Source organism: Lathyrus oleraceus, chromosome 1 (assembly GCF_024323335.1).
Source record: "Lathyrus oleraceus cultivar Zhongwan6 chromosome 1, CAAS_Psat_ZW6_1.0, whole genome shotgun sequence".
Classification (NCBI taxonomy): Eukaryota; Viridiplantae; Streptophyta; class Magnoliopsida; order Fabales; family Fabaceae; genus Lathyrus; species Lathyrus oleraceus.
This window is the reverse complement of record NC_066579.1, coordinates 213,776,921-213,801,797: the sequence shown is the minus strand read 5'-3', so window position 1 is coordinate 213,801,797 and position 24,877 is coordinate 213,776,921. Positions and strand designations below refer to the sequence as shown.

Genomic DNA, 24,877 nt, shown 5'->3' with positions numbered 1-24,877 from the left:
TGGAGCAATTGTTTGAGAGCACATAGAAACCTGAAAGAGACTTCATCTTCTTCATCTTCTCAATCACTTTTCTTCAAGAACATCAACACATAATAATTCTTGTTCTTTGGATTAAAGGATTATCGAGATAACGTTCAGTGGTACGATCAAGGATCTAGCTGTGGTTTTCAGCGGAACGATCGAGGATCTAGCTGTGTTGAAGATTGAAGGGGGTTTCTAGGAAAAACCTACTGGTTTATCCTTCAAGAACTGGAGTGTTCTTGAGGGTTTCGGAGTCACGTTTGCAGAACAGATTCAGCCGCAGCGTTGCGTTTGGAGATCGGGGGATTTCGCAAGCAGGTCGTGGAACCGGTGAATTGTTTGCAATTTCGTGCAGGAAATTCTTGATCGTGCTCAGATCAAGTGAAGGTTCATACAAGAAGAAGTTCTTGGAATTTAGAATTCTGTCTTTGTATCATAACCTTGTATCAACGGATTCGGCAATTATTGATAATCAAAGTTCTCAATTTCATTTGAAATTGAGAGGGAGACGTACCCACACGCGAGGACGACGTGGGGAACTTCCTTACCAAATCTCTGCGTATCGTATTCTTACCTTACTCTCTTTTACGTTTAAAACAGTTTTCGCAATTTCAGTTAGTGTGTTGTGATTGTTCCTTTTGCAAGACAGCAGTGGCAAGAAAACAATTTTAATTAAACACTACTGTTGTTCATCATTGATCATATACACACCAACTGTTTGACAAAATTGTTAGCTAGGTTTTATTCATTGGAAATAGACTTTAATGATAAGTGCATTCAATTAGCAAAAATTCTGGTGTGGATTGTTTCTGTCATTCTTATTCAAATCCAGCATTAAGCTCGTGTGTCCGGTTTTCTAGTAGCGGTTCAGAATAGACGGAAGTCGATTCGGGACTGAATTTTTCCGCCAATTTTAAAAACTCTGATAAAACTTTAAATCCGTTAAATTTCAAAGACGTGATCTATTCACCCCCCCTCTCGATCACTAGCCACACCGTCTAACAAGTGGTATCAGAGCGCCGGTTCGCTGGTGCTCTGTGGCTGCCTGTAACAGTATGGATTCTGAACCAAAGGGGGCGTATAATAGGGCGCCTATTTTCAACGGTGAAAATTACGGCTACTGGAAAGACTGCATGCGAGTTCATATAAATATTGTGGATAGGTTAGTATGGGCTGCCATTGAAAATGGTCCGTTTCAAATTACTATGACAAATGCGGCTGGCGCCATAGTACCTAAACCAGAAGATGATTGGAATGAGAAAGATGAGAAAAAGTGGTCGTGTGATTGGAAAGCTCGAAACATGCTAATTTCAGCACTTGGTGTTGATGAGTATTATCGAGTATCTCATTGCACGACAGCTAAAGAAATGTGGGATGCTTTAGAAGTTGCCCATGAGGGTACTACTGAAGTAAAACAGTCCCGCATTAACACACTCAATCAAGAATTTAAGCTCTTTCGCATGAAACAAGGAGAATCTATCTCCGACATGCAAAAGAGATTCACTCATCTAACTAACCGATTGAATGCGCTTGGAAAACCTATTTCCAATGAAATTGATACTAATAAAATTCTCAGGTGTCTTAGCAGGGAGTGGCAACCTAAAGTAACAGCAATTAAGGAAGTCAACGATCTTACAAGACTTACGATTACAACTCTGTTTGGAAAGCTGGAAGAACATCAGCAAGCTTTGGAAAGTCTTGAAAAATATGAGAATAAAAGTAAGAAGGAAAAGGAGAAGAAAAGAGACAAAGAGGGAGAGAAGAAGCCAATAGCTCTTGTGGCCTCTAGCTCTAAGTCCTCACGAAAAGAGCAAAGCGACAATGATTCAAGTAGTGACAAAGACTCGGATGATGAGGAAATGGGACTGTTTGTAAGGAGATATAATAGATTCATTTGAAAGAATGGAGTCAAGCATTCCGACAAAAATCTCATGAAGTTTCGAAGACAATCTATAAACTCGAAACAAGAAGAGAACAAGAAGAGTAGAGGAAGAGGATCCTGCTTTAATTGTGGAAAATCTGGACATTATAAAACGGACTGCCCTATGAAGTATAAGGATCAAAGAAAAGATTCACCAAAAGGGTACAGCAAACAAAGAAGAGCGTACATTGCATGGGAAAGTGATAGTGATTCATCAAGCACACAAAGCTCAAGTGATGGTAATGAAGCTGCAAATATGTGCCTTATGGCTCACACAAAAAATCTGTCCTACCACAAGAAGAAAAACAATGACAAAAAGGTAAAACAAGCCTATTACAATAATTTCTCCTCTATGTCTTTTTCGGAACTAAAAATAGCTTTTGAAAAACTGCATAACGAAGCTGTAGATGCTTTTAAAAGACTATCTTCCGACAAACATATCTTCTCATTTTTGGAAGGTAAAGTAAACAAAGCTGAAATTGATTTAGAAGCGTTGAAAGCTAGTATTGCAGAAAATTCAAAAATTATTGACATTGACGGATGTAGTAGAGTTAGGTATTGTGACGCTTGTTATATTTGGCAAAAAGAGGTAAACACTCTTAAGGTCAAATTAAAGAAAGCGCTACAACCTAAAGTTACTTATGCCGTTGACTCTAGGTTGTTTAACAAGTCATTAAATCTTCCATATGCAAAATACTCGTTTATTCTAAAAGATTCAATGAACAAGAAACAACAAACATATCATCATGGTTTATGTCATTATTGTTGTCATGCTGGCCATACCATTGAGAAATGCAAATTTAGGAGATTTCTTGTCCCTAAAGGTATTTATCAATGGAAGCCAAAAGGCAACCATGTTAGCACTTACCCACTTGGACCCAATGAAAATTGGGTACCAACTTCTCTCTTTTGATATTGTAGGATGAGTGCCTTGCCTCCGCAGATAGAAGGTGGTTTCTTGACAGCGGCTGCTCGAGGCACATGACCGGTGACATATCGCTTTTCATAGACTTCAAGGCAAAGAAGAAGGGATATGTTACTTATGGAGACAATAACAAAGGAGCTATACTCGGCAAAGGTAGTGTAGGTAATCCCTCCACCACTACTATTTCAAATGTCCACCTAGTAGAGGGACTTAAACACAATTTGTTAAGCATAAGTCAACTATGCGACATGGGCTATAAAGTTTCGTTCACAAAAACTTGCTGCATAATTGAACATGTTGAACAGAACATTGTGTTTAAAGGTGTAAGAGTAAACAATATCTATATGCTTGACCTGTTTGATGTACCTTTAACAAGTACTAAATGTCTAGTCACCTTGAATGATGATTCTTGGCTTTGGCATAGACGTTTAGCGCATGTTAATTTCGATTTGCTTAATAAGGTTGTATCTAAGGATCTAGTAGTCGGTCTACCAAAAATAAAATTTTCAAAAGACCACCTATGTGATGCGTGCCAAATGGGAAAGCAAACGAGGGTCTCTTTTAAATCTAAAAACGTAATTTCAACTTCACGACCCCTTGAGCTTCTCCATATGGATCTCTTTGGACCTTCTAGGACAAAGAGCCTAGGTGGAAATTACTATGGCTTTGTAATAGTTGATGACTACTCTAGATTTACTTGGACTATATTCCTTCATAGCAAAAATGAAACTTTTTCTGCTTTTAAGAACTTTGCAAATCTGTCCCAAAACAAAATGAATTCCAAAATAGTTACAATTCGTAGCGATCATGGTGGTGAGTTTCAAAATTATCACTTTGAGAAGTTCTGTAACAAGTATGGTATTGAGCATAATTTTTCAGCTCCTCGAACTCCACAACAAAATGGCGTTATGGAACGTAAAAATCGTGTTTTAGAGGAGTTGGCAAGAACAATGCTTAATGAGGGCGGATTGCCAAAATACTTTTGGGCTGATGCTGTTAGCACAACCTGTTATGTTTTAAACAGAATCTTAATTCGCCCTATTTTAAATAAAACTCCTTATGAACTTTTGAAAGGAAGAAAACCAAACTTGTCACATCTTCACGTATTCGGTTGTAAATGTTTTGTTTTGAATAACGGTAAGGAAAATATTGGGAAGTTTGATGCAAAAGCGGATGAAGGTATCTTTCTTGGTTACTCACTGTCAAGTAAAGCATATAGAGTGTATAATAAGCGTTTACTTACTGTTGAAGAATTTGTTCATGTTTCTTTTGATGAGTCTTATCCGAAAAATGTCGGAAAAGGTATTTCTTTTGATGACGCAGGTGTATCTACAGAAGACATACTCAAGGAAGCTGTTGAGGAAACTGATCAGTCCAAAACAGTTGCCCGTGAGAAGGAGGAAGATACTAGTCATGAAGAAAATGAGGAAGAAAAGACAGCTGAAGTGAAGGATCTTCCAATAGCTTGGAAATCCTCAAAAGACCATCCCATTGACAACATCTTGGGAGACATTTCAAAGGGAGTAATGACCCGTTCTAAGATAAGTAACTTTTGTTCTCACTTCGCGTTTGTTTCACAAGTAGAGCCTAAAAATGCCAAAGAGGCCTTGATTGATGAATTTTGGCTAATGGCCATGCAAGAAGAGCTTAATCAATTTAAAAGAAATGACGTTTGGGAACTTGTCCCTCGTCCGCGAGATCATCATATCATAGGCACTAAGTGGGTTTTTAGAAATAAGCTTGATGAAAACGGAGTGATTACTAGGAACAAGGCACGTTTAGTAGCACAAGGGTATAACCAAGAGGAGGGCATAGACTATGAGGAAACTTATGCTCCAGTTGCTCGCCTTGAAGCTATACGTCTTTTGCTTGCCTATGCGTGTTCTAAGGATTTTAAGCTTTACCAAATGGACGTAAAGAGTGCTTTTCTTAATGGTGTCATAAATGAAGAAGTATATGTTTCACAACCTCCTGGTTTTGAAAATGCTGAAAATCCAGATCATGTTTACAAATTAAAACGAGCTTTGTATGGTCTTAAACAAGCCCCTCGGGTTTGGTATGAAAGGCTTAGCAAATTCCTAATTGATCATGGATATTCAAGAGGTAAAGTGGACAATACTTTCTTTATTAAACAAAAAGGGAAGCACATTCTTTTAGTTCAAGTTTATGTCGATGATATAATATTTGGTTCAACTAACATACACTTGGTCGAAGAATTTTCTAAGGTTATGCAGGGTGAATTTGAGATGAGTCTAATGGGGGAGCTAAACTACTTCCTAGGACTGCAAATAAAGCAACTTGATGAGGGTACAGCAGTATGTCAAACAAAATACTGCAGAGAACTACTCAAGCGCTTTGGAATGAATGACTCAAAATCAATTGACACCCCAATGCCTACTAATGGAAATCTAGATAAGGATGAGCATGGTAAGTGTGTAGATGTCAAAAAGTTCAGAGGTATGATTGGATCTCTCTTGTATCTTTCTGCTTCTAGACCTGACATCATGTTTAGTGTTTGTATGTGTGCACGCTATCAATCAAATCCTAAGGAATCGCACCTAAAAGCGGTGAAGCGCATATTTAGATATCTTCACGGAACACCTAAATATGGGCTTTGGTATTCCAAAGGAAGTGATTGTAGTTTAGTAGGGTACTCCGATTCTGATTTTGCTGGCTGCAAATCAGATAGGAAAAGCACAAGTGGTACATGTCACCTGTTTTCAAATTCCTTGGTAAGTTGGCATAGCAAAAAGCAAGTTTCTGTGGCTTTGTCAACTGCAGAGGCAGAATACGTTGCAGCCGGTAGTTGTTGCGCTCAGATTTTATGGCTGAAGCAGCAACTACAAGACTTCAACATTCAACTCAAATGTATTCCTATAAAATGTGACAACACTAGTGCCATAAACCTTACTAAAAACCCCGTTTTACACTCACGCACTAAACACATAGAGATTAGACATCACTTTCTTCGCGACCATGTTGAAAAAGAAGACGTTGTATTTGAGCACGTTGACTCCAAAAATCAGCTTGCTGATATTTTCACTAAACCTTTGGCAACGGAACCTTTCTTCAATATTCGTCGTGAATTAGGGATCTTAGATCTTTCTCATTTGATGTCTTAAGCATGTTGCCTCTTAATTATATTATGCCTCATCATAGTTGATAAGACTTGTTGTAGATGTCAATTATCCATCACAAGATTACGCTAACAGAGGTAATATCAATCCTTTCTACAATTCTCTTATCGCTAAGTGATTGTGTATGTTAGAACAAATGTTCTTACTCTAGTTGATATAAATTTGATTGCATATATTCCTTGCCTATATTGTGTGCACATTAACAATCTAACTTCTGAATCTTCCTTGGGCATAACCATCATGACATAGTGCATAATGCATATCCATACTGCATCAAAATTCACTAAAAGCTGGTTCAGCATCAGTATGCATCGACACAAAAGAAGTATGCATCGATCCACACATTCTGGAATTCATTTTTTTTAAACTGGTTCAGGATGCATCGATGCATCCATCGCATGTATCGATACACAGGCCAAATGTGAATAATATGCATCGATGCATAACCATCTGCATCGACACATACTGATGTTATCTGCATTAAATACATTTCTTTCTCTCTCATGCATCGACACATCAGCCAATCCTATCACTTCCTATCTCAAGACTTCATATCATCTGTCCTCAAAAATCTCAAAACCAGTGGCTAACCCTAATCTTCCTCATCCTCACTTTCTCCAAAACCCTAAATCTCACATCACCATGCCTCCACGCACAATTCCAGCCAGAGCAAAAGGAAAAGGAAAGGGAAAGGAAACAGCCGGTACTTCTCAGCCACCACCAGATGTTCCTTCAAATGCCTTAAACTTACTTCATCCTGCTGTTGCTGCTGAATTTGAGGAATCCTTCAAGACAAGGTTAGTCATGAAACCCCATGTCTTTGATAAAACAGATGCTACTCACCTACACCTAAATGAGGTGGTTGAACTACTACATGCACAAAGACTCGGGTCATTTCTGTCTACGAAGGATGACTACCATGAGGATTTCATCCGGGCCTTTTATGCTGGCTTACAAACCGGTAGAGGCTATATGTTTCGGTGCTCTATCGGTGTCAGAACATATACCTTTGAAGCCTCTGATTGGGAACCGGTGTTTCAAATTCCGCTTCCGTCAATGAATGTCAAGTCCTGGCATGACCTGAATTTTGATCCTGAATTTGACATGAAGGACTTTACTCCATCTATCCTAAAGATAGACAGACCGCTGAGTGAAGATGAACACGTCACGTCAGGTATGATCAAGCAAACACCGCGTATCTTCACTGGATTATCACACATATTCTGCGTCCAACAAACAGTGGCCATTCTCGGTTGGATAGGCCTAGCATACATCTTCTCTACATTCTGCAAAATAAGGTTCTCTTAAATTGGGCAAACTACTTTGTAAAACGTCTATTTTTTGTGAGAGACAGCTCCAAGAATGTGGCTCTAGGGTATGCTTCTCAAATTATGAAAATTCTTAAGTTTTGGAAAGTTGCAATTCCTATTGTTCCTCTTCTATCTCCATCTGCTGCTCAAGAATTTGACTCTTCCACTCTATCGCATATGGGATATCGGTGGGACAAGGACCGCAAATGTTTCTACTTCTTTGAAAGAAAATCCAAAACCAGAATCTACAACTTTGACGTGCCTTCCGAACGAATCCATGTTGCTGAAGAACAGCCTGATGAAGAAATGCAGGATGCGCCTGAAACAGATGTGCCTCAAGCTGAGGCCAATGCTGGTTGGGGAGATTGGGTGCCACGAAGGTGGTCTCCCACCAACTACGTACCTGAACCTACAGCCCCTCCATTCTCAGGTGGTACTTCATCCTCAATACCTACTGCGGACATCACTCATATGCTTCAACAGATGGAAATTGCTAACAAAGAACGCCATGAAGAAGCACGGTATTGGAATGTACAACAATCTGAGTGGCACAAGGAGCATCGTGACTGGCATGATGAGCATACACGGATGTATCAGAATCAACACGCTTGGCACCAAGACTTGGTTAAATGGCATCAAGTTTTCTACAACGAAATGTCTGGCTTTATGGACGACTGCCGTGAAAATCCTGGTATCATGGACAACTTTAGAAGCATTGAAGTTCAGAACCGATTTAGGCAATACTCCTTCATGGGCCAAAATCAGACACAATGCCTCCTCCTCCGCCTCCACCAAGCTACAGAGATCCTACCAGAGATGATGAAGAGTCCTGTGGTGGCAACAATCCAAACTAACCCACCATCATTTCATATCACTGCATTTCATCACATATTGCTCAAATTTCTAATTTTGTTACACAATATATGGTTTAGCTTATGTAATTCTTAAACTCGTTTGACTACTTAAATGCTTTTCACTTTCTGTTTATCTCTATGGTTATTGCCCTTATTCGTCATTCTTTGTGAATGATTCTTCACTTTGTGAATGATAGTCTTTTTATCAATATTTTTGCCATGCCCTGCTACAACATGCTACCTTAATAAACCTGTATCCTCCTCTTTTTGATGTTGACAAAGGGGGAGAAAATGCAGATATGCACAAACTCAGGGGGAGTATCACACATCTTGCCAAAAATTTGCCATCATCAAAAAGGGGGAGTTTGTGAGAAAATTCTTTACTTTGAATTAATTTTGAATGATAGCAAATTGTGTGATCATCATCCAAATGTTAACTGTGCATTACATTACATGATACATTTCTGTTTTTATTGTGATCTTATCCCATCCTATTATTGCATAATTGTACATAAAGGCCCACATTGACACATCTCTTAAAATAACACATAAAATACATTTTGTGTCAGTATGCATCAACACATAAGCCTGTGCATCGATACATACAGCATGTGGTATATCACAAAACTCTTTTTGTTCAGTATGCATCGATGCATACGAGTCATGCATCAACACATGAAAGGCAAAAGGCTCTATGGATCGATCCATACGATCCCTGCATCGATACATGACCAATTGAAACAGCCTGTGTATCAATGCATACGCATTAGGCATCAATACATGACCAATTGAAACAGCCTGTGTATCAATGCATACGCATTAGGCATCGATACATGCTAGTGGAAAAATCACATGCATCAATACATACGAATTATGCATCGATACATGATTAATCCATTTCACCAAAAATTCACTTATCTTACAGTATGCATCGATGCATACTCTTATGTATCAATGCATAAAGCTGTTTTGCTCTCTAACAGTTTCTGTTGTTGCTGCATATATAAGACATGTTATGACAGCAGTGCAAAAATAAGAATTCTGAGAGGGAAAACAATTGAACACAAGATCAAAAGCAGTGTTGGAGGAATTGTGTGAGAGCACATAGAAACCTGAAAGAGACTTCATCTTCTTCATCTTCTCAATCACTTTTCTTCAAGAACATCAACACATAATAATTCTTGTTCTTTGGATTAAAGGATTATCGAGATAACGTTCAGTGGTACGATCAAGGATCTAGCTGTGGTTTTCAGCGGAACGATCGAGGATCTAGCTGTGTTGAAGATTGAAGGGGGTTTCTAGGAAAAACCTACTGGTTTATCCTTCAAGAACTGGAGTGTTCTTGAGGGTTTCGGAGTCACGTTTGCAGAACAGATTCAGCCGCAGCGTTGCGTTTGGAGATCGGGGGATTTCGCAAGCAGGTCGTGGAACCGGTGAATTGTTTGCAATTTCGTGCAGGAAATTCTTGATCGTGCTCAGATCAAGTGAAGGTTCATACAAGAAGAAGTTCTTGGAATTTAGAATTCTGTCTTTGTATCATAACCTTGTATCAACGGATTCGGCAATTATTGATAATCAAAGTTCTCAATTTCATTTGAAATTGAGAGGGAGACGTACCCACACGCGAGGACGACGTGGGGAACTTCCTTACCAAATCTCTGCGTATCGTATTCTTACCTTACTCTCTTTTACGTTTAAAACAGTTTTCGCAATTTCAGTTAGTGTGTTGTGATTGTTCCTTTTGCAAGACAGCAGTGGCAAGAAAATAATTTTAATTAAACACTACTGTTGTTCATCATTGATCATATACACACCAACTGTTTGACAAAATTGTTAGCTAGGTTTTATTCATTGGAAATAGACTTTAATGATAAGTGCATTCAATTAGCAAAAATTCCGGTGTGGATTGTTTCTGTCATTCTTATTCAAATCCAGCATTAAGCTCGTGTGTCCGGTTTTCTAGTAGCGGTTCAGAATAGACGGAAGTCGATTCGGGACTGAATTTTTCTGCCAATTTTAAAAACTCTGATAAAACTTTAAATCCATTAAATTTCAAAGAGGTGATCTATTCACCCCCCCTCTCGATCACTAGCCACACCGTCTAACATTTTCTTGTATGAGTTTATGTAGGTTGACATGAATTCTGATTAAGCACACATGAATCCATAATGATGGTCTAGGAATGGTTTAAAGCCTTGAGGAATCAAAAGTGAGCCCAAGCCTAAAGAACCAATGTAATGCTTCAAACATGAGCCCCTGAACCAAAGTTAAGTAATCCACACCATATGAACAGAACACAAGATCTTGCAAGAGCTAGGAAGATATGACAAGTTGTTGGGAAAGAACCTTCCCTGGGTGGATTAGGGTTTCAGTCAAACCAAGATGTCCCTATCAATCCCTTACTTGAATGAGCCTTCAAGTATTTGAAATTAGGATTTCCATAGCATATCTTTTAATCACAAGCTTTTGAAACCAAGTCTTCAACATACATGATCTCCAACTAGGGTTTAGGGGCCAAGGTAAGACCCAAGGAACAACCATGAAGCCTCATAACCCAATTACTAGCAAATTAGGGTTTAAATCCCTCTAAAGAGCATCATGATAGAACTTTGTTGAATTCAAGCTTCAAAGATCAGGTCATTAGGGTTTAGCATCCCCTATAGCCAGATGAACATCCAAGTTGAGCCTCTAGGACCTCATCCACTCCAACTCCCTAGCTTTACCAACCAAGAACTTTGAAACCTCAATGATCAACCAATAGATATGAATGGATGATTGATACATATGTATGAAATATGAAGATATGCAAATGACTCTCTAGTTAAGGCTTGAATGAAAAGGTGAAAATGGAGGGAAAATTTTGGGGTACAACACATCCCACAAGGTTTTTTATGTTGCTATATTTGTTTGTTTGAATTTGCAGGAAATAAAGAGATGGATCACTTGACTTGATCTTCTCACCATGTTCTTCTTACCTCTCTTAAACTTGTTTTCGTACAATGGGGACAATGTAGGATTTAAGTGTAGGGGAGACATTTATCGCTTTTATTTACTTTCTGTTTTTTCGTATTTTGTTATTATGTTACTTTTATGTCATTGATTTTTTATATAGCGTAGTGTATGTTCTGAGTTTTTGCATGTTTTTTCGAGTCATTTATGTGTGATTTCTTGTTGTTTATTGAATCTTCCAATTTATTGAGCCCTGCCAATTTTTTTTGCTTGATAAGACTTTAAATCAATAGCATGATTAGAAAGTATATAGGCTACAAATGAAAGAAAGAAAGAGGATATTTGGAAAAATTGTTGCAAAATCGGTATCGTCCTAACACCTCAAGCCTCCCAAATATGAATATCAATTTGAATACCTAATATGCCATAACCTTGAGTTCTTGTCTTCTAATAATCCTTGAGTAGTTTACCTAAGCAGTCAACACCATCTTAAAAAACACACTACATAGGGAAGTTAATGCAAATAAGTGAATGATCATGGGCTTAAGGAATAAATGAATAAAATGGGCATGTTCCTTCTAAGTTAGGTGACTCTCACCCGGTAATTTATCCCAACGGTAGTTGATCCTTCTATTAATTAATGATTAAAGTCAAAGTGCACAAATTAATAAAACCAGATCCTAGTCACGAACAGATTTTCCTACTATGTGTGTGAAAGGATAATATATTTAATGTGATTGCTCTAGAATGAAAAAGGGATAAGTGAGTTAGGTTTAGGCATAAAGACACGATTCTGATTGGTTTGCATATGAGAGAGACTTTTGACGGAAAAATATGGAATTGTGTTTTCACGATATCCTTGGTGTACTGTTAGTACCTATCAAGTCAATTTTGGCCGAAACAGATTTTTTAGCCACGTATGAGTATTTGAGTGTTATGGATTATTTAAGTTTTTATACTACAATTGTTGCATTTACACAATTTACATATATGCTAGCAGGTTGCTCGAGGACAAGCAAATGTTCAAGTATGAGGGAGTTTGATAACTACAAAACACATCGCATTTCCGATTCTATTTACTTGAAATTTTAGCTTGTTTTGTCTCCTTTTTATTGTGTTATGCTGATATATTGTGTTTGTTTCAATTATTTTTCAGGTAGAAACATCCATGCGAGAAAACGCGACGAAAACGACAAAAAATAGAGAAAAGACAAAGATTCCGCACTCATGGCGTTCACCATGGCACTTGCCATGACGTGGCAGCCATGTGCGCCACCAAGTGAATAAGAAAAATCAGGGATCAAGAATTTTACACTCATGGCGTTCACCATGAGGCCATGGCGTTCGCCATGGACCTGATAAGGTCACGTTCTCCATATTTGCACTCATGGAGTTCGCCATGGACCTGAAAAGTCCACGTTCTCCTTATTTTCACTCATGGAGTTCACCATTAGCTATTGCGAACACCATAGACCTGAAAAGCCCCACGCTCACCATTTTTCACTCATGGCATTCATTACGAGGCCATGGCATCCGCCATAGACTTCGAGCTCAGAAAAATAGTAGCAACATGAATTCAGTTTCTCCCCATTTGCCAATTTTTCTCTCACTCCTCCAACACGATTTCAAGATACTTTCTACTAGTTTTGGCACTATAAATAGGTTTAGATTTCAATTTTTTCAAATGAGAAGTTTTTTTAGTATTAATTGTTAGACAGAAAAATCACTTTTGTAAAACAGTTGTTTCTCACACAGAGGGGTTGTTGCACTTTAGAGTTAGATTCATAAGTTTCACCGAAAAGATTTGGATCGTTCATGGTGTAATCTTACCGGAATAATTTTCTCGAAATTTAATTATGACATTTTTCAGTTTCAGATTAAGCAATACTTTCTATTAAAGATATATATATATATATATATATATATATATATATATATATATATATATATATATATATATATATATATATATATATATAAAATTTAATTTCAGTAACGGTAACATTCAAATCACGTCCGACTGAGACGACTCGATAAAATTAATAGCATTGAAAATTAATTTGCTTGCGGGCATGTGCCTGCTAATTCTGTTAAGGAGTTTTCCAAAGTTAGATATAAAGACGAATGAACAAATTGCAGCTGATAACATAAGAAAATCAATGTTAGTTGAAATATTACTTGCAGTGATACAATGGCGTATTAGGATCTTGAGTATTCCCGGTAATATTAACAACCTGAAAACCATTTAAGACGCCACTAGTGTTTTGCAAATCTTCACCAGTCAAAATACATCTCAATATCACTTGTAAACTTCTGTAAGAACTAAGGTATTCTCTTTATGAATTTACATGCATAAAGATAATTATACAACAAGAATTTAAAAAAGAAGAAGTGTCTAAGAAAATAATTATACTGAATACCGCCTTAACATCATTAGGATCAAGGTAGAATTCCTTTTCACTTTGAACACCAATAATATATGTTGAAGCATATGGTTTTCCACTCAAGATTCCAAGACTCTAGGGAAATTTAAAAGTTGATTGCAATAATGGAATATATCTAATAACAGTTTATAAATGTGATTGATCAGTGGTTGAAATATCATGAAAACTGACCACTTTCAAATTATATTTATGGATTATCACTTCTATTTGAAAAGAAAATTAAAGAAAAATGAACATGGAATGCTACTTTTCTTAAACTGCGGTCTATATGCAGATAATGCTAGCTGTCAAAAAATTTCCGGCCATGTCAATTGATTCAAGTGCCTATGCCAATTCCACAGGTCAAAGCCCCAAGAACATGCCTATCATAAAAATGCAAGTTATCATGCACGTGTAAGTGTAAGTTCCTTGTGTTAGATCCGATAACAATGAAGTAAGTAGTCCCGATCACAGTTCTAACCTACAGTTCACAACCTCAATTGTGATCTCGATTTTGATTGTAACATAAAGGTTTTAAAGATGTTTAGAATGACATCGCAACTGCAAATGCAACTGATTCAACTGCATTTTACCGAGGTATTCAGGTTCATTTGGCAACCTCAACGACAACCACAACTCAAAACCATCTCAACGATTGATAAACAAAACAATAAAGGCTAGATTAAACTAACTTACAACTTGTCTGCTTAATTTCAGAGAACTTGAATACCAAATCTTCAGGAATAGACCAATCGACCACATCCAAATTATCCTTGATTCTAGCCTCATTGGTGCTCTTAGGTAGGATATGTCCTGCTTATAGCCCCCATCAAAGGGCAACTTGTCTCGGTGCCTTCCCTAATTTCTCTGCAACCTCTTTGAGAACTGGATTCAGCAGAATGTCACTTTTGAGTACTTTTTGTGAGCCTAGAGGAGAATATCCTTGAAAGAGTATTATCAAATAGATTGTTACAACTTAAAACTATCAGAAAAAACAATAATGGTTTTATCATAATATTCAAGACAAATTTCAAAAATAAAAACATTATTTTACTTTCTTGATCCCTCAATGTTTTTTGATAAATCGATGTATTTGAATGAATATAAACTCTTTTAAGTGAATTAGGTAAGTAGTGTACTTACAGGTACATGAATTCCATTTGATGCACAAAACACATACAACTTTGACTGCTGCCATCCAGGATGCAATTCCATCTGATTAGCAGCAGGAGGCACTGTTTCTATGTCCAATAGAGCTTGAAGTTTCTTTGTAGAGAAGTTGCTCACTCCAAAAACTTTATCCTTTACAGAGTCATATAACGCCTCCATTGCTTTCCATGTGTATGGTATGTCAAGATGACCAAGATTTTCAGCCTTAAAATCACTTGTCCCCCTTTTCATGCTCACTGGCCAGTGGGTCTACAAAACAAAACCAAATTCATAAAATAATAAAATGCACCAATTATAACTCAGTTTTGGCACGTCAATACACGTAATAATCAAAGAAAATAAACCAATTCATTGTAATATATGTGTCGGTGTCAGATATTGGATGCATCCTACATCAAAAGTGTCAGTGTTAGATATTTTACACATCCTACATTAAAAGTGTCAGTGTCAGAAATACTATTTAACTCCGTAGCACCGACATTTAAAATTGAAAGAGTGTTTGGTATGCGTCACGTTTCAGTATCTGGCACCGACATATCAATTACATTCAATCACTTCTATTTCTTCAAATCATTAGTTATGGCTATGTATCAGTGTTGGTATCGTATTTGTGTTTCATTATTAACATATGCATAAAAGTTAATGCTTACCGGATACAGGTCAAGGTAGTAATCAAGTTGCAAATCCTTTAAAATAAATTCCAATGCTTTTAGCGCATCTTCTCGATGTTTATCTGAACACCTGAAAACAGTAGACAAAGCAGAGGAAACTAACAATTTTTCCATCATCCATAAAAAAAAAAAAGAAAATTCACAAATAAAAAATAACAATTAATATATGCCTATATCCATCCCGAACAAAAATTTCCATATCTTAATACTATGATAGAGTAAGATCATGCAGGTTAAATAAAAACAAATAAAAAACTGTTACCTCAACTTGATTCTTATAAGCTTGAGCACAATCAATATGCCTATATCCAACCCGAACAAAAACAAACACATATACAAGGTTAGTTCATTACTTTAAAACTTATGAATAATCTAAACTCTTTAGTGTGATTATGTTTTTACAGTGAGGAAAATTGATTTTAAACGAACTAATTACATAAAATAGATAGTGCGTAAAAGTGGATTAATGTAAAGTCATTTATGTTTAAATACACTACGATAGAACCAAAAGCTACAAATAATACTTCTAGCTATCGTTTTAATTTTCAATTCGCAATTGTGATTATGATCTCAATATTGCTGGCATCGTAGCTGCAACCGCATCAGACCGAAATTGCAGTGTGAATTAAAACCATACACCTGAACATCATGGTTTTGTGCATGTATTTGCTTAATGAACATTTCGATCGCACGACAAGCATAAACATGTTGCATCTGATCGGCAATAAACCATCGACCTCTAGTTTTCACAAAAATCACATATGCATCCTAAAGCTAGCGGAAATATACCCGAACGCATCGCACGCTCGAACATACAACAGAGTCTCCATCGAATTTTATTTATTCCTGAAGAAAAGGGAAAACATCGATAAAACTCGAGGGAAAGAGATATGTTGGGTAAGGAAGTCAGTTATGCAAGGGAAAGGTATTAGCACCCCTAACATCCATGGTATTTTATGGGAACCGTTTTGATTATTCTCGCTCAAATAAGTGTTATATCTAATGATTACTCACAACAAAATAAGGGAAAAGGAAGAGAATAGATAAAGTGCTCGGTGAGAATTGGGGTCCTCATGCCTACGTATCCTTATAGTGCAATGAGGAATTCAGAGCTCCGTAGTTCATAGAACTAGTGGTGGGAGGTGAAAAGAAGTGTGATCAAAGTATGGTCTAAACCAAAGAGTTGGGTTATTTGAACTCCAACAAGGGATGAAATATGAACCCAAGAGTAAAACTGGTATGAACCAACAAGTGAGGGGCCCGAGGCGTGGTATCACTGTATTGGAATAGCCGAAGTCAAAGGAATTAAGTGTTTAGTTTTATAGCACATACGTCTCTTGATTCACAAAGAGGTACAAGATGGAGCTCAAAGAGATCGTGTATTTGGCTCAAAGAATAGGTATATCGCAGGAAGTGAATGAAGGTAGAATATGAATACATCGTGGAGATGAACAGAACGAAGTGAAATGACCAAAGTCACAGAAGTGAAAGGTTTGATAACAGTGACTGAAAAAGTACGATTTGAAACCTAAGGTCATGGTATACATTGGAATCCATAGGAGAAATGGAATTTGTACCATAGAGGGAAACATGCATCTTGGCTAAAAAAGAAGGAATTGAATGTTTGATTTGATAGCACAAACAACTCTTGTTACAAACACAGACTTTTCATTAGGTGTCCTAAAAGGGTATATATGGAATTGCAAAGAAGACTGTATCCGATTTCAAAGACACAATATGTCACTAGGGTGAGTGGTTTATGATCGAAGGTAGATAATGGATCATGAAAGATATGGACGGTTCCCTAAGGCAGAAAGAGGAATAAATAAATATTATGCTCGCCAAGGATTCGCATCCTCGTGCCTACGTATTCTCACCGTGCAATGAGAAAATCTTGAACTACGAAAAAGATGAGGGATAAGAAGTGTTTGCCTAGGCAACTAGGACTAACAAGAAAAACAACTTTAAGAGTATGATTGAAGTGATTGAAAGTATTACTTGTACCAACAGAATGGTAACGTGGGAACCCACAAAGGTAAATGACTTCGAACCAAAGGGTAACACATTGGCAGAAAGAGAAGGAGTTAAGGTGTTTGGTTTGATAGCACACACAACTTTTGGTTCACAAGGTTTTGGCCACAAGGAGGTAATAAATGTTTGGTTTGATAACACAAACATCTGGTTCACAAGGTGAACTTCGATTAGGTCGTCCTAAAAGGATGTATATGGGGTCCCACAAGAAAATATTGTTGGGTACAACAAACACTATATCACTGGTTGGGGAACGAACGGTTCAAGATCAAGGAAGAATAGTGTCTTAGACCCATGAAGGAATAAACTCTGAACCGAAAAGTAAACATGAATTTTGGTCAAAAAGAAGGAATAAGGTTTTTGGTTTAACAACACAAACAACTTCTTATTCACATGGTTTTATCCAAAAAGGATGGAATAAAATATTTTATTTGACAACACAAACATCTCTTGGTTCACAAGGCAGACTGTGATTAGGCCATCCTAAAAGGATGTGCATGAAATCCAAGGGAAAAATGATATTTGATCTAAAAAAGATAGTATTGATTGAACGAGTGGTGGATTAATAAATAAGATAGCTCGCAAAGAATATGAATTCTCCTGCCTACATACTCTCACTATGGAATGAGAAAGTCAGAGTTCGTAGTTCAGCCTGCTAGAGCTGAAAGCAAGATGATTGAGGCACAAGAAGTGATTAATTGAACATGGAAGAGACTTGATAGTTACTTGATAAGAACACACTAAAGTCTATGAGTAAATGTGGATACGATGAGCAACTGGGTCAAGCGTGTCGTACAGAAAGATATCCAGAATGAGGGTAGGAATTCTCCATTTTCATCCCTTCTTTACTACTAAAGGCTTGTGGCGTGTAATTATCATCTTAACTTTCAAGATGTTGGAGAAGAATATTTGTTTCTTTTTGTAATGATGAAGACCTTATCAATCGTTTAATTCGAATTGCACAAAATTCTACGAATAAAGGTGAATACGATGAGCAATTGGGTTAAGCGTCCGATACCCAAAGATATTCATAATGAGTTAATGGAATTCTCCACTCTCATTCTATCTCTATTTTTTAAGGCTCGTATCATACAACATGAACCATGGTTGATAAGTTGTTGGTGAAGTCCTTTGTTTGTTGCACTGTTGCTTTATGAAGAGAGAGAGAGAGAGAGAGAGAGAGAGAGAGACTTTGTCAATCATATGATTTAAATCGTGCTAAAGTCTATGAATAGAGGTGAATACGATGAGTAACTGGGTCAAGCGTCCCGCACCAAAATATATTCAGAATGAGTTAATGGAATTTTTCACTCTCATTCATTCTCTATTGCTTAAGGCTCATTCCACCCAATTCTAACTTTGATTAACAAGCTCTTAAAGAACCACATTTGATGTTCCTTGTATGATCCGCTGCTTGATATTACTGAGGATGCCTTGATTGAGAATCTGACTTGAGACTTCGAGCTCCACAACTTACAGAAGAAGTCTTATCAAGTGATTAATGGTCTTTTGATCACTCGAATTAGACTGTAGGATTATACAAGATCAAAGGATTTTGTTGACCAAAATTGCTTTTGATAAACTTGTATCGAAGGTTTGAATTAATTTTGAAATCTATGGTTAATCCTAATCTAAGGGTTAAAGTTGACTTCAAAGGCTATTCCTAAGGGATCAGGCATTTGTATGGCTAAAACAACAAAATAAACCCCAAAAGGGTAAAATTGTTATTTTATAAGGATAATGATTAAATTCTAAGGCCAATTCTAATTACAAATTCAATTAAACTCTAACTATATCCAATTACTCTAACTAAATTGAATTAAACTCTAACTAAATTCAATTAAATCCTAATTAAATCTACTCATAAATTTAATTAAAATTCAATCAAATTCTAATTAAAGTCCTAATTACTCATCTAAACAAGCCAAACAATAATTTCACACATTGATTTTCATGCCAAAAAATAAAAATCGGAAATTAAACCATGTCAAGAATCCATTAGAAATGAACAAAAATAGAAATATGATCAGGGGTGCAAGGCCAAGATGGTGTACAGCAAGCAAATATGACTGGGCTTTCAGCCCCAAGCCCAAAGAAAAAATAGCCTGAACCAGCAGGGGGTGTGGCCTAGATTCAGGATACTAAAACACAATTCAATACAAGGCCCAAGGTACTGAGCCCACAAATCTTGGGAAGGAGCTATGGACTTCAGCACATGCTGAAATTAATCAGCAAACATGGGGAAATGATAGTGGAAAGTTTAAAATGGAAAGTGACGCGCTATCTTTAGAAGCTCAACCTAACAAACTCGGATCACCCTCCACTGTGGACCACCATGCCGGAAATCGCTTACGACGACGATGACCATTAAAATGAAGGACACACATACTAATCGAATCCTATCCTTCTCCTAATTCCGAATATCCAGCAAAAACTTTCCACCTCTTCCTCAAAACCCTGAATCGAATCGAATTCTCACATGAACCTTAGGCCTAGAAATCCAAATTAAATTCTCAAGATTTGGAAACAAAGCTCTAGAGGTTAGGGATTTGATTCCATTGGCCTCACTCTACCTCATGGTACCAATAATGTTTCAGATGGTTGCAAAAGAAAAGACTCACCTGCCAGAGAAGATGATCGCGATCGAACCAACGCCGATACTGAACAATTCCAGGTACAAGTTTATTTTCTTCTTGCTTTGATTCCTTAACTTCTTATTCTCCTTTTTGCTTTGAGAATGGATCAATGAAATATGTGAGGTTTAGCTCAACCAAATTGAAGCTTCAAGGTGAAGCTTCAATGGTTGTGGATTTCGAGCTTTGAGTGAGGGTTGAGAGATTCTGCAAAGTGAGGTTCTGAATTCGAGGGTAATCAAAAGTTTTTCAGAATGATGATGAAATGAGGTTTAAATAGGAGTGAGGCTCGGATCCAATGGAGGCTTGGAATTTGGGCTTGGAGTTTGTTATGATTGGCTCACTGAGTTAACTGACAACTCAGTTAGTTAGTGAACTTTGAACTCAGTTAGTTAATGATTAGGATGAGTGGGTTTAGAATTGGTTACATGTATGTTAATGCAATCCTTTTCCCTTGACTGACTAATGCAGGTTGCAACTTAAATGGAATTGGGCATTACATGAATGATGTCCTGCTGAACAAGTTTACCCTCTAATGCATAATTGGTTAGTGTAGTGAATTGAATCTTTGTGAATTAGTTTAGGAAATGTTATATGTTGATTATGATTGGTTCAGGTTGCTTGTTTTGGTAAATTCTCATTTCCTGGAAATTTCATCTTGGTAACTCAGATGGAAGTGAGGCAATGCAAATGGTTTATTGGTCAAGATTGTTGCACTCATGCTACAGGTCAAGTGTGGTTCTATCAAATTCTAGGTTTGTTGCATTGAATACTAGGCTTTGAATACTGGCAAATTCAAGGTAGAAGAGGATTAAATACTAACGTATCCAAAAAAATTCCCGCTGAGGTACATACATATTTTTGATATTTTGTGGAGAAATTGTGGATGGTATGCATGTTGTATGATATATGCTTTATTTTCATGATGCATTAGTGTTTATATGATCAGATGGATGTCATTCACGGGGTATAGTCTTTTGTTATTGAGGGAACTCCGACTCGTCATCGATTATACCAAAGAGATTGATGTTATGAAGTCAAGGTGTTAACACTGTTGTTAAGGGCCCATCCTGCCCTGCTGAGGATCATAAGGATACATGATCTAACTGGGCAATCATCAAGACAACTGTAGGTGTTCAAATAAACATTCATACTACCGATCATCTTTTTAAGCATTTGGGAGTATACAACAATGCATAAAAATTTCTTTAAATGTAGCTTTTATTATTCTCCAAGATTCTAAATCATTATATGATAAAATAAATTAGTCATTTCACAAACAAATGCAAGAGAAGCAGAAATAATTGATAAAAGAAATTGAATTTTATTGATCGTTGACAAAACTGTACATATAGTGTGTACAAAGATGCAAACATCCTTAAGAAGGACATTGCAAAAATTTAAAAATGAAAGAAATGGCAATGGGAAATATTTATGTATTTTTCCATTGATTACAACATTGATCGTTATCCACTGTAGGATCTGAATCCCAAGACCTTGCTTTGATTGATGGTGATTGAATTGATATTTAACCATCCTAGATCTAGCTCGTAGTGTAGTAGGCTCAAGGATCATAATCAATGCATTTATCCCTAACTTTTTCCTGGATATTTTCTATTCTTTTCGTCCACCGGGATGCTCATTCTTGCCTAAGTCTCCCTTTTGGGTTTTCGACTTAACGAGCTTTATATTTTTATTTAATCCCTAACTTTTGCATGGACAATTCATTTTTGGTCCATCTGGATAGCCATTTTTGCCTAGATTAATTTTGTGAGGATCAATCTAGCGGGCTTTTATTATCATTTCTTTTCAGGCATAATATTTTTTGACTATGTCTGCATTCACTGCCGATGGAAAATCTTCCCCATCCATTATCGTGAGGATTAAGGCCCCCCCTTAAAAGGCCTTCTTAATGGCAAAAGGTCCTTCGTAGTTGGGAATTCATTTTCCCCGAGGATCTGAGTAAATAGAAGAATACTGTTTGAGCATGAGTTCTCCTGAGCATTACTCACGAGGAAGAACTTTCTTATCAAAAGCTCGTTTGAGGCGTCTTTGGTACAACTAACCATGGAAAACAGCCGTCAAACGCTTTTCTTCAATCAGATTCAGCTGGTCATACCGAGATTGAACCCATTCAGCTTCATAAGATCAACCTCCATGATGATCCTAAGTGAAGGAATCTCAACTACAATTGGTAGAACAGCTTGCATCCCATACACTAATGAGGACAGAGTTGCCCCAATGGATGTGCGAACCAAGGTCATGTAACCGTGCAGAGCAAAGGCTAGCATTTTGTGCCAATCCTTGTATGTCTTGACCATTTTCTGGACGATTCTCTTGATGTTCTTATTAGCTGCCTCTATGGCGCCATTAATCTTAGGCCGATATGGTGAAGAGTTGTGGTGCTCGATCTTAAATTCTTCGCACAACTCCTTCATCATATTATTGTTGAGATTACTGGCATTGTAAATGATGATCTTGCTAGGAATTCCATAGCGGCAGATTATCTCTTTCTTGATAAACCGGGTAACCACCTATCGAGTGACATTGGCATATGAAAAAGCTTCGACCCATTTCGTGAAGTAATCAATAGCGACTAGGATGAATCGATGACCATTGGAAGCTTTAGGCTCTATCATCCTAATCATATAAATACCCCACATAGAGAAGGGCCATGGAGACGTCAGAATGTTTAACGGAGTTGGTGGCACAAAGATCTTGTCACCATATATTTGACATTTGTGGCATCTTCTAACGAAGTTGTAACAATCAACCTCCATCGTTATCCAATAATACCCAACCCGAAGGATCTTCTTGACCATAGTAGGACCTTTTGCATGTACACCCTCGCAGCCTTCGTGTATAGATTTTATGATCGTGCTACCTTCGTATCTATCCACGCATCTGAGCAACATGAAATCATAATTTCTCTTGTATAACACATCACCGTTTAAGAAAAACTTGAAAGAGAGTCTTCTCAAGGCCTTCTTATCAGTAATAGATATACCCTCAGGATATTGTTGTTTCTCCAGAAACGTTTTTATGTCATAAAACTAGGGCTTATCATCTGGATCTGCCTCGATTGCTAGACAATGTGCTGGTTCATCTAAGTGGTCAATATGGATGGCTGGTGCTTCATTCTTCCATTTGACTTTGAACATAGATGCCAACGTAGCTAGAGCATTTGCTAACTGATTTTATTCTCTAGGAATATGATGAAAAGAGATTTCATCAAAGTAGGGTATCAATTTTATGATATGCTCTTTATAAGGTATCAACTTGTTATCCCGAGTTTCCCAAACACCTTTTACCTGTCTTATTACTAGAGTTAAATCTTCATATACCTTAAGAATCTTGATCCTTAAGTCGATGGTCGCCTCCATACCATAGATACATGCCTCGTATTCTTCCATATTGTTGGTGTAGTTAAAGCATAATCTAGCGGTGAATGGAAGGTGGAAACCTATTGGAGAAGTGATAACTACACTTATTCCATGACCACGAGCATTGGAAGCACCGTCGAACACGAGCGTCTATCACGATCCTGGTTTGGGGCCTTCCTCGGGGTTTACCTCGAGGCCTGGAATAGTGAAATCTCTAATAAACATGATGTCTTCGTCTGGAAAGTCAAACATCAATGGTTGATAACCTTCAACAGGTAAATGAGCAAGGTAGTTAGACAAAGCGCTCCCCTTTATTTATTTTTGAGTCACATACTAGATATCATATTTGGTTAACAACACTTTTCACCAAGAAATTCTACCAGTAACAACAGACTTTTCAAATATATACCTCACCGGATCCATTTTGGATATCAATAAAATAGTATGGCACACCATGCATTGTCTTAGGCGTCGAGCAGCCCAAGCCAAGGCACAACAAGTCTTCTCTAAAAGTGAGTATTTGGTCTCACATTCAGTGAATTTATTGTTGAGGTAGTATATCACATGTTCTTTCTTTCCTGTATCATCATGTTGAACCAAAACGCATACCATGGATTCATCGAGTACCGTGAGGTACATAATAAGCGGCCTACCAGGAACCAGCAATATGAGGATTGGTGGTTCTTGCAAGTACTTTTTTATTTTGTCGAACATTTAAAAATCGTCATTCCACACAATCGATTGATTCTTCCTCAATAATTTCAATATTGGTTCACAGGTAGCTGTTAAATGTGATATGAATCTGGAAATATAATTGAGTCGACCAAGGAAACCTTAGACTTCTTTTTCTGTTCGGGGAGGTGGCATATTTTGGATCGCTCTAACTTTGTCGGGATCAACCTCAATACCTTTCTGACTGACTATGAAACCCAATAGTTTGCCAGATCGGACCCCAAAAGTGCATTTTGTTGGATTCAAATGCAACTTGAACTTCCGGACCCTGGCAAACAACTTCCTCAAGTTTTCTAAATGATCATCTTCAGTTCTGGATTTGGAAATCATGTCGTCCACGTAAACCTCAATATCTTCATGAATCATGTCGTGAAAGAGGGTTACCATGGCACATTGATATGTTGCCCCTGCATTCTTCCAGTCGAACGACATTACTTTGTAGCAGTAAGTTTCCCAAGGTGTGATGAAAGTTGTCTTCTCCATATCATCTGGAGACATCTTTATCTAATTATACCTTGAGAAACCATCCATGAAGGAAAAGACGGAAAACTAAGTTGTATTATCAACCAAAACATCAATATGAGGCAAAGGGAAATCATCCTTTGGGCTCACTTTATTGAGGTCTCGGTAATCTACACACATTCTGACTTTGTCGTCTTTCTTCGGAACTTGAACGATATTAGCAATCCACTATGGATACTCATAAATAACTAAAAA

General features: G+C 37.3%; 1 protein-coding gene across 1 annotated transcript; it reads right to left on the bottom strand.

The window, feature by feature from the left end:
* Nucleotides 1-13,897: 13,897 nt before the first annotated feature.
* On the bottom strand, nucleotides 13,898-24,526 carry LOC127100515 (NADPH-dependent aldo-keto reductase, chloroplastic-like). Its single transcript, XM_051037732.1, is given in 5 exon segments — nucleotides 13,898-14,482; nucleotides 14,680-14,959; nucleotides 15,361-15,451; nucleotides 15,644-15,683; nucleotides 24,337-24,526. Coding segments are annotated over 5 exon segments (861 nt in total). The 3' UTR covers nucleotides 13,898-14,222.
* Nucleotides 24,527-24,877: the final 351 nt, after the last annotated feature.